The sequence below is a fragment of the Heloderma suspectum genome, chromosome 1 (assembly GCF_057233095.1).
Source record: "Heloderma suspectum isolate Gila_16-S chromosome 1, 16-S_ref, whole genome shotgun sequence".
NCBI classification, from domain to species: Eukaryota; Metazoa; Chordata; class Lepidosauria; order Squamata; family Helodermatidae; genus Heloderma; species Heloderma suspectum.
In genome coordinates this window covers 18,801,274-18,814,674 of record NC_139458.1, presented here as the reverse complement: position 1 = coordinate 18,814,674, position 13,401 = coordinate 18,801,274, and the positions used below count along the sequence as shown (strand labels likewise).

The 13,401-nt window shown below is 45.9% G+C and overlaps 1 protein-coding gene across 3 annotated transcripts in view; it reads left to right on the top strand.

Moving 5' to 3' along the window:
* INF2 (inverted formin 2) overlaps positions 1-13,401 on the top strand; it is an 88,005-nt gene that overhangs the window by 29,274 nt on the left and 45,330 nt on the right. For all 3 annotated transcript variants that reach the window (XM_084837517.1, XM_084837509.1, XM_084837500.1), the window contains exon 2: positions 12,344-12,752. In XM_084837517.1, coding sequence (XP_084693643.1) covers positions 12,359-12,752 — 394 coding nt within the window. In that variant the 5' untranslated portion in view covers positions 12,344-12,358. The remainder of the gene's footprint in view (positions 1-12,343; positions 12,753-13,401) is intronic.

Genomic DNA, 13,401 nt, shown 5'->3' with positions numbered 1-13,401 from the left:
AAGCGAAGCGCCTCCCCCCCACCGCGAAGCAAGCTGCGGGACAGGGTAAGTCCCTTTCGTCCATCCCTACTCAAGCCTTCCGATTACCTCCATGACTGGACAGGTTGGTAAAGAAGAAGGTGCTGAAGAAGGAGGAGGAGGAGGGATTGAAAGAGTTGCTGGTGCATTGTGGAGAATTTTGCATCCATTTTTTACAGTAGTCCACCTTAGTGGTATTCACGGTTCCATTTTTCACTTTACTTGGCTTTATTAGTTCTTGGTGATTTGTGATGGCTAAAAAACTGAGCCATGAATCAGGACATCCCAGTATGAAACTCCCCTCTGCCATGAACATTTGGATCCATAAGGATTTGTTCTCTTTTAGTCTATACGATTCTACAACCCCTTTAAGGGGTTGTTGTAATCATCATTGAAGTAATGCATATGAACATCTTTGAACGCATAGAGAAAACACTGTGTAGGTCAGGGATGCAGAACTTCATGCCCGGGGGCCAAATCCGGCCCTGTGATGGTCCCCAGACAAACAGCTTTTGTGCAGTTTTCCCCCATTTTAAAAGGTCGGAATGCCTCTCCTTTAGCTTTAAGCTAAAGTAGGCTGGCATTTTTACTATTTTGGCCCTTCCCATTTTGCCTTTGGCCATTTTGGCCATTTTGCTTTTGGGACCGCGGTGGCTTAGTGGACCGCGGTAGCTTAGTGGTTAAGACGCTGAACTGCAGACTGGAAGGTCGGCAGGTCAGCAGTTCAAGACCCGAGTGCTGCGTGATGGAGTGAGTGCCCGTCTTCAGTCCCAGCTCCTGCCAACCTAGCAGTTCGAAAGCAAGAAATTGCAAGTAGATAAATAGGTACCGCCTCGGCGGGAAAGATAACAGCATTCCGTGCACCTCGGTGTTCAGTCATGCCGGCCACATGACCACGGAAGCGTCTTCGGACGGCGCTGGCTCTTCGGCTTAGAAACGGGGATGAGCACTGCACCCTAGAGTCGGACACGACTGGTTGGGGACACCTTTTTATTTTGCCTTTGGCCCCACCCACCACTGGAATGCAGCCCCCAAGAGCTTCTCTGAAAACTGAATCCAGCCCTTGGGCTGAAAGAGGTTCAACAGCCCTGATATAAGTTATAGTCCTGATAGTAGGAGTTGTTCAAAGTGTAAGTTGTACCAGTATCATGTTCTTTTACTTATTTCATTATGCAATAAACTCAATCCAGATTCCCACCCCCTTCATAATATACGATTCATAATAATCTTCATAGTATACAGGCTTACATATGGATTTATGCCAATGAGCTGTCTGTATTGAGATCTTTTAGATACAGGTGGCAAGGAAACTCTTAACGTAATGTTTTTTACTTCAAGAAGACTGACGAACAGGAAACTGTCACCAGGATTTCCTGCCTTATTTTGACATTAGCTCTGCAAATACATGTTAAATCAACGAGAGAACGCAATTTATTTTCAGATTTGTGCAATGGTTAAAGAGGGGAAATATGGAGGAAAATATTCATTATATAAACAAGTAAAAAAGAAGCAGCAGCAAAGGTAGCTTGCCAAAAGAAAAATGCCAAAACAGAAATGCTAAAATCTACATTAGCACAATACCTTTATTAGGTCAAAAGCTCACAAAATATTTGTGCATTTTAGCATTTTTCGTTTAGAAGTTAAGACAAGGCAGGTATGTCGCTACATACACATGCGCATGTGCACACATTTTTTCTTTTTTCTTTTTTGTTGTAATTTCACAATTTAAAAATTAGCCTAAAAAATTGTATCCCACTTTTCCATCAAAAATGGCACTCAAGGTACCATACTAGTTTCACAGTATACTAGATAAGCAAGCCACTTCCAGAAAAAAGAAGAGAGTAGGTGAAACTACTAGGGAGCATCCTGGAGGGTTAGGAGTGCAGACGGTATCTTAGGAAGTTGGAGGATAGAGAGGGTAGCAGGGAGTGAGAGGGGCATTTTGCCTGTGCTATGTATGTTTGTGTTTCGCCTGGGTTTGGCAGAGGGGTATTAGCTGGCAAATTTGCTTCCTCTGGTGTGGTGTGTGGTGTGCCTCATTGTGTGTATATTTCTCTGAGCATTACCAGTTTGCCTTTTGTGAAATGGGAATTTTGTTGTGCTTTGTGCAGGCAAATGTGTGATTTGGCCTTTGTGGCTCAGACTCCACCTCTGCCTTATACTCAGTTTCTTGGCCAAGTTACTTGTCTCTGAACCTCATCAGTTTGCTTTCTGTGAAATAAGTCATGGCGATCATGGCGGTCACTCGTGACCGAGTAAGATTGTCTTCCGAAGATAGAGTCTATATGGATAACTCTTTAAAAGGATTAGACAGATTCATAGAACATAGGTCAGTCAACACATTAATCTCTAGCAGTGGGTCTGCAGGTGGCTGTAAAGGCCGATTCTGGATCTACACCGCCTCCCACAGTGAGGACATAGATTTCCAGGTAGAAGGCGGTCACGGTGAGGGTTTGCTTGACATGCCTTCCGCTGAGCTCGTTTCTCCCTTTCACCCTGTATTCGTGCTTCTTCAAAGTCCATAGCACCTTTAATATAGGCTGACCTCCAGTTGGAACGCTCATGGGTTAGAGCTTCCCAGTTCTCAATGCTTATGTTACATTTTTTTAGATTAGCTTTGAGAACATCGTTAAATCTCTTTTGCTGTCCGCCAATATTCCGTTTTCCATTCATAAGTTGGGAATAAAGTAGCTGCTTTGGGAGACGATGATCAGGCATTCAAACAACATGGCCAGTCCAGTGAAGTTGATGTTGGAGAATCATCGTTTCAACGCTGGTGGTCTTTGCTTCTTCCAGTACACTCACATTAGTCCATCTGTCTTCCCAAGTAATTTGCAGAATTTTTCAGAGGCAGCGTTGGTGGAATTTTTTGAGAAGTTGGGAGTGGCGTTTATAGATGGTCCATGTTTCACAGGTGTACAGTAAGGTTGGTAGTACAATGGCTTTGTAAACAAGCATTTTGGTCTCCCCGCGAATGTCCCGATCCTCGAACACTCTACGCTTCATTCGGGAGAATGCTACAGTCGCAGAGCTCAGGAGATGCTGAATTTCAGCATTGATGTTGGCTTTTGTGGAGAGATGGCTGCCAAGATAAGAAAAGTGATCGACATTTTCCAGCTTCACACCATTAAGCTGGATTGATGGCGCTACAGAGGGATTGGTTTGTGCTTGCTGGTAAAGCACTTCGGGGGGTTTTATGTTAAGCGAGAGGCCGAGCTTTTCATATGCTTCTGCGAAGATGTCTAGGATAGTTTGGAGATCTTCCTCTGAATGTGCGCAGATTACATTATCATCAGCATATTGAAGTTCTATGACAGAGGTTGTAATTACCTTACTTTTTGCTTTCAGCCTACTGAGATTAAAAAGTTTTCCATCTGTTCGATATATGATTTCTACACCAGTGGGAAGTTTCCCTTCAACAAGGTGTAGAATCATAGCGATGAAGACAACGAATAAGATTGGAGCAATGACGCATCCCTGTTTAACACCTGATCCCACTTTGAATAGATCTCATAGAATTATAGAATAATAGGGTTGGAAGGGGCCTACAAGGCCATCGAGTCCAACCCCCTGCTCAATGCAGGAATCCAGGTCAGAGCACCCCTGACAGATGGCTGTCCAGCCTCGTCTTGAATGCCTCCAGTGTGGGAGAGCCCACCACCTCCCTAGGTAATTGGTTCCATTGTCGTATTACTCTAACAGTCAGGAAGTTTTTCCTGATATTCAGCCGGAATCATTCCATGCCCTGCACTCTGGGATGATCAAGAAGAGATCCTGGCCTTCTTCTCTGTGACAACCTTTCAGGTACCTGAAGAGTGCTATCATATCTCCCCTCAGTCTTCTCTTCTCAAGGCTAAACATGCCCAGTTCTTTCAGTCTCTCTTCATAGGGCTTTGTTTCCAGTCTCAAAGAGATCCATTTCTCAAAGAAATGGATCTCTTTGAGAGCCATTGTTATCCAAGATTGTTGCCGTCATGGAGGAGCCGCAAGATGTTCACAAATTTATTAGAGCATCCGGTTTTCAGAAGGATGGTCCAGAGAGCAGTATGATTTACTGTGTCGAAGGCTTTAGTCAGATGATCCAGCGAGTAAGTGTGAAATAAGTATTAGAGCAGGAAACGATGGGTTTAGAAGAATTGTTTTGTGTGTCAGAGCTGAGACCATACCTCTGCTTAGTACTTAGGTTCTTGGGCACGTTACTTTTCTTTTAGTCTCACCAGTTTACGTTTGGGCAATGGGTATTGCCCAAAGGCAAACTGGTCACAGCCATGGGCACCATGGCAGCCATTTAGGGATATGCAACCCCTGCCATGGCAGCCATTTTGGAAGAGTGTCCACAGCACTCTCTCAACATTCCAAATGTGCTCACTGCTCCAAAAAGGCTGGAGACCCCTGGACTCAATCACGGTATACATTTTTGGTGGGTGGGCGAATTTTTTCCATCATGGTCACTGTGGAACCTTTAAAGAGCAGCAATTAGGGCACAGTACCCTCTTCTGTAGTTTTGTTAAATGTTTATTGTGTGTTTAATTTCCCGTTATTGTCAGTTCCGAGGGAGGTCTGTGATCGGACAGAAAGGCAGGATGTAAAGCGGGGGTGGGGAAAGTGTGGCCCTTTAGATATTGTTGGACTCCAACTCCCATTAGCCAGTATAGCCAGTGGTGAGTTTCTGCCCAACAACTTCTGGAGGGCTGCATGTTTCTCAGACCTGATGGAAACAAATAAAAAAATATATATATGAGGAAATAAGTACTGTGCCCAGTCGAGGCTGGTGGCTCCGATGTCAGTGGGGCAGTGAATCCAGCCCTGGTTTCAGTCAGAACCAGTCAGAACTCTAAAGGAGCTATCCAAGGTGTGAAGCCTTGGAAAGCTCCTTTAGGGTTCTGACTATTTCTGACTGAAACCTGGAGCAGAGTCACCACCCGCTGACTGTGTTTGTTAAATAAGGAGAGTTGTTGCTAACTAACCAGTCAGATTTCATCTAAGAAAGTTTTAGCTCTTAGTGAAGCAGAAGAAAATGCAGTCCCCGGTTTAATTTTTCCAGCAAGTATCCATTAGCCTTTGGCAAGTAATCCCCTCCTCATATTCTCACCAAAGTCTTGTGTATCTTCTGAAACACAAGCCCATCTGGTATCTGTTCTGTGTTTGCCACCATTCCTGGACAAGCATTAAATGATGAGCAATTCAAATAGCAGGCACAACTGTGTGGCGTTACTTCAAAAAGCTTGGTGTGCTTTCAGCTGTGATAACCCTTCTTGTCGAGATACTGGTTTTTCCCCACCCGCTAGAAGAATTTCCCCTCACAGCCAAGTCCACACAGGAGTGGTCACATCTATTGAACAGACAAGCTCGCTGGCATTTGTGCCTTTAAAGCAGAGGCATTCAAGCATTTTCTGCCTTCAGGGAACACTTTTGGCACCAACTGGCCTGCTGAGAGACCCTGAAGCATCTATCTACTGCAGAACACTTGTGTGTTGCAGAGAATTCTGGGCCATGTTCTAGCAGGTTCACATGTGGTTCATATCAGGCATGGGTGGAGAACCTCTGTCCCAGAGGCCCAATCCAGCCCTCTGGTGTTCCCCATATGGCCATGATTCCTTCCCATGGCCCCCTCCCTTTCTCCTGACCACCAATCATTTGGTGGTTTCAAACTTTTGCAGTTTTTTCCCCATTCTAAAAGGTTGAAATGCCTCTCCTTACTTACTGGCAGGAAGAGCTGGAGGAAGCAATCCTGGGGCCCCTAGACAGCATCTGGGGGCTATAAGATGCTTCAGATTCCCAGATCCGAGGCTGGAGATAGCATTCCAACCTTGGAAGGGGGAATCTGCGATCGGTCTCCCCTCTCCCTCACATCCTATGTGGAAAGAACCGCACTGGCTGCCTCTCTGAGATCAGGAACATGACCTCGAAGCAGGGGAGAAGGGGGCGGTTCAGTGGGCAGGGAGGTAAGGAGACTGGAGAGGCCAGGATATGAACTATCATGCGGCTTCCTTCTCTCTCCAACCAAAACGCTTTCGCTAGATGGGCAAAAAAAAGCCCGTCTAGCAAAAATGCAGGGTGGGAGGATGAGGAGGCAAAGATCACCTCCAGCACTCCTCCCGCCCTGCATAGGATGAGTGGAAGCCTCCACATTCAGGGGCTTAGGATCATCGTAATAGGATTGCGCCCTTAAGCTAAAATGTGCTGGTGTGTTTGTATTTTTAGCCCCACTCCCTTTGCCTTACAGCCCCGTCCACCACTGGAATGAAGCTCTCGAGAGCTTCCCCAAAATTGAATGCAGCCCTCAGGCTGAAGGAAGTTCCAGATACCTGACGTAAGGCACTTGCTAGACGTGGTGGGCCATGTGGTTCCCCATGTCAGTTAAGAATGCCTACTCGCTACTGGGCCAGGTTTAAGGTATTAGTACTAGTGTACAAAGCCCTACACCACTTGAGACCAGGATACCTGAGAGAAGACTTCCTTCGTTACCAACCAGCCTGGTCACTAAGGTCATCAGAGGGCATGTTCCTGGTGGTTCCACTTCCACATGGACCCATGGCCCAGCTGGAGTCCACCAGGAAAAGAGCCTTCAGTGTTGTGGCCCCCTTCCTGTGGAACTCCCAGCCTTTGGAGGTCAGGCAAGCACCAACGTTGTGTTCATTCTGGTACCTCCTGAAGACATTGCTATTTTGAGAGGCCTTCCTTGCATGACAGTCATGGTTTATTAAATTTGACCTTATTGGAATTTGTCTTTTTAAAAAATGTTTTAACTGTTTTAACCTGGTGTTTTATTCTTTTACTTTTGTTGTTCACTGCTCTGAAATCTTCTGATGTGGAGCGGTATATAAATATTGTAAATAAATAAATAAAATAAAATAAGAATGCATCCTAGACTGTACCGAACTCTCCAGTGACCACCTCACTTAATAGTAGCATTTGTTAGCCAGAGTGGGAGTGAGAGGTCCTTGCCCCTAGCTCCGGAGTAGTCTGGCAAACCCAGCAGTATGGAAAAGCTTCTCCTACTTACCACCTGTTAGAATTGCAGGCATCTCCAAACAGCAGTAGAAGTCATTGGTGGCAAAGGTCTCTTGTCTGTGACTCCATCTTGTTTGCTGGAGGAACCTGGGGGTTGTGCGGCGCCTTCTGTGCGATCTGACTGTCTGCTGTGTAAAGTTCCTCAGAGGGTTTGGGTGAGGTCTAGAAACGTCTTAGTGTTTGTTTGATTGATTGATTGATTGATTGGTTGATTCTTTATTTATTTATTTATTACATTTATATCCCACCTTTTTCCCTCCTTAAGGAAGCCAAGGTGCCATACATAATCCTCCTCCTCCTCTCCATTGCATCCTCACAACAGCCCTGTGAGGTGGGTTGGGCTGAGAGTCTGTGACTGGCCCAAAGTCACCCAGTGAGCTTCCATGGCTGAGTGGGGACTAGAACCCAGATCTCCCAACTTCCAGTCCAACACTCTACCCACTACACCACACTTTTTAAAGATAATTTCATTGTTTCAGGGTAACAGCTAGCCAGTTTTGTTTTTGTAGTTAGCATAAGTACAACCTGTTGTTGACATACAAAGTATAAAAATCATTTTGAAATATTACATTTGGAAAAAGATAACAAAAAAGGGAAAAGAAATAAATCTGTTGTCTCTTTCCATGGGAATTGATTCTGTAAAGCTGCTTTGTACTGTCCTTCCACTCAGGGAAGTGGGAATCATGAAACAATACTTTTATTTCCCCGGCATAGCTCTGGATTTGTCTGGAGAAAGAAAAACATGTAAAAGAACTCTTCGAATGATTGCTCAACCAAGTTTTCCAGGCTTGGGGAAATAATCCTTCCCCCTTCCCCCACAAATTCCTCGTTTCTGCCAAATTCAGTTTCTTGGGCTTGGCCTAGAAAGCATCCTTGAGGGGTAGGCAGAGGAGGCAGTCCTCAGTTCCTTGGGAACTTTGCCCAGGTCAGGAAAAGTAAAGTTCAAGGCATTCTGCTAGAAATAGTCACTTGGTTTACTGCCTGCTGTTTTTACTTTGGTCTGTGCTTTTCTCCTCCTTTTTTTCCCCCTACTTTTTTTCTGTTTTGCTTAACAGTACGCACACAATAAGCTTATTCAGTATTTCACATTTTCCAGCACTGCTGTCCCTTTTTTTCAGCCAACAGAGAGGTTTAGCAGCTTTCAGAATTCTGCTGAACTCAACCATCAAAGACATCTTTAAATTATAGAATCAGACAAACATGTTGTAGGTTAGGGAGAGGGAGAGGCCTCCAGAGAAATGTCATGAGTCTTATCCAAGCTTCTTTTGCTTCCCTAACTTCCACTCAAAAGTCAGTCCCATTGATTTCACTGGGACTTACTCCCAGGTAAGTGGAGACAGCATTGCAGACTTAAATTTCCTAGAGTGTTCCCTCTGATCATGAATCTCCAGATTTGTCCTGAGGCAAAACTCAGTGGCCACGTAGTGAAGTGTGGCGCTCCCTCAAAAAAGATGGCTGGCCTTAGAGAATAATTGTTTTGCTCTCTCTCAGAACTCCACAGATGTTTTGTTTATGCGGGATCCTCTGCATTTGTTTTTAAAATGTCACTTCAGGCAAAATTTAGTGGTGATTCTTAGTAGACACAAGGATTCATGACGGTGCAGTCGGTCCAGTCCAGTTGGTGCGCATGAGACTTGCGAAGCTGTGTTCCACATAGACATTGTCACAGAAACGGGCATACGGGCCAGAGCAGAAGCCATACTATTTTGCTGCGGTAAAATGTTGCCGTTTTGGTTGCTGCAGGAAATGTGATAACGCCACAACAGAAATGCTATCTTATCCCAGTCAATGAATGAGGGCTCCTTCACACTGAGCTTTTATCCTGTGATTGAGATGGCTCCTTCACGGACGTTTGAGGGCTCTTTACATGACGCCGTGAACCTCCAAGGTGTCGCCTGCACTAAATGACCTTTGTTCCATTTTTAAATAGATCGCAGATAATGAGCTGTCAAATTACCCCATTGTGTTCCGCTTCAGTTTCCTCCGTGAAAAGAGGAAAAGCGGCAAGAAGAGGAGTGAGATCAATGACAGACAATGGAAGACTCTGATACGGGGAGAAGGATGGGGGAAGGGAGTGGGGGGAAAGGAAGCACGTGAAAAAGGGAGTCGTCGTGATCCTGCATTTAAAATGGAGGCAGAAAGCCCCATGTTAAATGCAGGATTTTAGGCTGGTGTAGAGATGTCCTGAGTAATGTTGGTGTCTTTGTTGCACTATAAACAGATCTGCCTAAACAGAATTATTCTTTCTTTAGTTCTTGAAGGTGGAACTACATGTAATCTTGGTAAACATGGATCCCAAGCCCACATTTGCTGAGATAATGTGAAAATGTGTGTGTGTGTGTGTGTGCAGGGGGAGGGGGAGGTGCTTAACCCCTGCCCTGCCCTGCCCTGCCCTGCTGATTTTCCCCTGCAAATGACCCCTGAAGCTGTTTAACACCGCCACTACCACCACCCCCACAACTACTCTTACTTGTGGTTTTGGACCCCAGTTGGGGGAAAATATTTCAATATTGGGAGCATTTGCAGAAGAAAACTGATGGGTAGGGAAGGGTTAAGCATACCCTTCCCACCCACTGATCCCCCCACCCTGTGGAAATAGTTATTTGAAAAAAAAATTATACCACCGTTCCCCCTTACGATGTAGACAAAATGATTTTTTTTTAAATCCTAATACGATATACAAGAAAATGACAACATCAACTACAGCAGCTTTCTCTAGGCTGGTGCTTTCCAGATGCTTTGGACTACAACTCCCAGGAGTCTTGATCATTGACCATGCTGCCTGGGGATGATGGGAGTTGAAGTCCAAAACATCTGGAGAGCACTAGGTTGGGGAAGGCTGAACTCCAGCAATAAAAGCTAGGAAGTACATACAATAGACAGCTCTCATCAACTAGCTTGATAAACAGATTTAAAATGCTTGGGCAAACAAATAGGTTTTGTGCTGGCGCTGAAAAGAAGAATTCGCTCTCCCTTCTTGTCATGAAATGCACCAACGGTACTTGGAGAAGAGACTCCTGTGACAATCTGAACACAGGGGCAGGGATATTGTATAGAGAGAGGCACTCCTGCAAATGTTTGGGTCCCCAGCCATTTAGGGCAGAGGCATCAAACTTCTTTCAACCTGAGAGCCAAATTCAGTTCCAGAGAAGCTCTCGGGGGCCACATTTCAGTGGTGGGTGGCAGGCCAAAGGCAAAAGGGGTGAGGCCAAAGGCAAAAAGGGCCAGGTGAAAACACTAAATATACCAGCATATAGAGAGCCAGTGTGGTGCAGTGGTTAGAGTGTTGGACTGGGAGTCGGGAGATCCGGGTTCTAGTCCCCGCTTGGCCATGGAAGCTCACTGGGTGACTTCAGGCCAGTCACAGACTCTCAGCCCAGCCTACCTCACAGGGTTGTTGTTGTGAGGATAAAATGGAGAGGAGGAGGATTATGTATGCCATCTTGGGCTCCTTAGGAGGAAAAAAAAGTGGGTTATAAATGTGATAAATAATAAATAAAATACATAAATAAACATTGTAGCTTAAAGCCTTACCGCCAGTAACTACACCTTAGGAGAGGCATTCCAACCATTTACAATGCAGGGGGTGGGGAGGGGGTGAAAGATGAGAAACTACCAAACCATCCGCAGTCGGGGAAAGGGGGTGTGGCCATCTGAGGAACCTGGCATTGAGATGCCAGGTGTGCCAGATTTGGCTCACGGGCTGTGGTTCAGCACCCCTGATTTAGGGCTTTAAAATAAGACATGCACAGATTAACATTAGGAGAACAACACAGGGAATGGGGTAGAGCTCCTTTCTGTCCCTCAGAACATATAGTCCTGGCCTTCGTTAGAATGTCTCATCTGTCATCCCCGCCCCCCATTCCTCAGACACATGATTTCAAGACATCTGTGGAGTTATTTGGAAACCTGCATGATTGATTTGAAGCCTTTTGGCCGCAGTACAGTGGCCTGATCACGTGGATAAGGCTCTACTGGGAGAAACTGGAAGTCCAGCACATTCCTTTCTGGTGACACATCTGTATGGCGAGGAGAGGCTTTTACAGTTACAGCAAGAGCACAGTTCTGCTCTAAAAGCTGCCCAAGCCATAGAAGTTTCAAAAACAAATTTGTGCGGCATCCTTCAAATATTGTCGGGGAAAACATGGGAAATTACGGTAATAAAATATGTGTGTGTTGGGTGGGGGGAATCATGTAGACCATTTTGAGATCTTTGGAGGAAAAGCAGCACATCAGTGGTCAGTTATAAATCAGCCTTCCCCAACTGGGCACCTTCCAGATGTGTTGGACTACAACTCCCATCATCCCCAGGCAGCATGGCCACTGGGGATGCAATAAATAAATAAACTTGGGGGAAACACCAGCCCAAGAAGCCCTGATATCTGTACTGGATTGGGCTGCCTGCTCCAAGATAACTTCCTGTTCCTTTTTCTTCCCTTTCCCTACTACCTTCCAAATTAAAATCCCGCCAGGTTGCTCACATCTTTGCCCCAGAATTCCAATATTTCATCCCAACCCTTACAGTGCAACACATCCTGATCTTACTTTGGGAGAAGAGGGGAGGCAATCTCTTTATTAATTGGCACCATTTTGGCTTGTTCCCCAAAAGCTTTCAGCAATTAGGGATGGACGATACCTTCATACGTAACCCAAGGTTGTCCTCCCATTGAATTAAGAAGAAAAAAGTGGGCTGTGTTTGTTGCTTGATATGATTCAGCTGTCAACCTTTCAGTACCAGATACCAGAAGTTAGGCCCACAGAAATAATAGCGATTGAATGCCGAGATCGAAGGAATGAGTATCATGCTTTAACCAGAGAGCTATACTGTCCCCAGGTCAGCTTTGATGTTTGGGGGATGGATATTCATTGACTAGATAGGCACACAGCTCCTGGTAGATAACCCTGAGGTCTTCAGACCATGCAAGCTAGCCACAAATCCTCCTTGAAATCTGGAACAATTATGTGATCACCCCAGATGCCTCAATATGCACAAATGCTTTAACCTTGTGGATGGGGGAGGTAATCTCACAAAAGAAAAGGTGACCATTCTTCTAGAGAACCTCTGTAGGGTTCTTGTCTAGGGGAAAATCCACAGAACTGAGAGAGCAAGATCTGTGCAGACGTACTGTTATTAGTATTCCCTCTGGGAGGTTGGAGCTTGCCTTGGGTGGAGTGAAGGCCTTGATCTGTCTGTGGGTTGGGTCACCAATGTCCATAGAGAAGTCTTCCTCTCTGAAGGGTGGAACAGTGTTGTAGAACAATTCAGGTAACCTTCACGTCTGTTGTTTCTTTCCCCCTCTTCCACCTTTAGGAACAACCAGCCGAGATGTCTCTCAAAAAAGAAGGTGCACACAAGAAATGGGCAGCCTTGAAGGAGAAGTTGGGGCCTCAGGACTCCGATCAAACAGAGGCCAACCTGGAAAATGCCGAGCCAGAGCTCTGCATCCGCCTCCTGCAGATCCCTTCCGTGGTGAACTACTCGGGGCTCAAGAAGAGGCTGGAGAGCAGCGACGACAGCTGGATGGTCCAGTTTCTGGAGCTCTGTGGACTGGATCTTCTGCTAGAAGCCTTGGACAGGCTGTCTGGGAGAGGAGTCTCCAGAATCTCTGATGCCCTGCTTCAGCTGACTTGCATCAACTGTGTGCGAGCCGTGATGAATTCCCAGAAAGGCATCGAATACATTGTGAGCAACGAGGGCTACGTCAGGAAACTATCCCAAGGTGTGAGCACGTTGACTCATTCCTTTGTGTGCACAGACCCACATGCGCACCGCTGTTGTTTTGACCCATTTCCATGGCACTTTAAAGCTGCAATCTCAATTGCACTTCCTAGGTGGTAATTTCCATTGAAATCAATGGGGCTTCGTGTGAATGACCACACTGAGGATGTAGGCTGCAATGCCAAGTATTATGTACTTGGGGGCGGGGGAGAGTCCCATTAAAATCAGTGGCACTTTCTTCTGAATCAGCCTGTCCAAAACTGGCTGTAAATATTTACAGTGCTATACAACTTTTGCCCAGTTCACTCACCACCAGTCCCATTAGGCAGGGCTGTTGAATGTTAGGCCTTGGGGCTAACTCTTGCCTGCCTGGAGCCCCAATCTGGTCTTTCAGGGATCCCAGATGGCAACACCCCCTTCCCCACATCACCAGGTGGTTTCTGCTCCATTCCCCGCCCCTCCCAATTGTCTATCGTTTGGTAGTGTCTTGGCTTTTGCACATTTTCCCCCATTCTAAAAGGTTGAAATGCCTCTCCCGAGGCTTACTTACTGGCAGTACGAGCTTTAGGCTAAAATATGCTGACATTTGGGGTATGTTGGCCCCACCCCTTTTGCCTTTGGCCCCTCCTTCTTTTGCCTACGGCCCCACC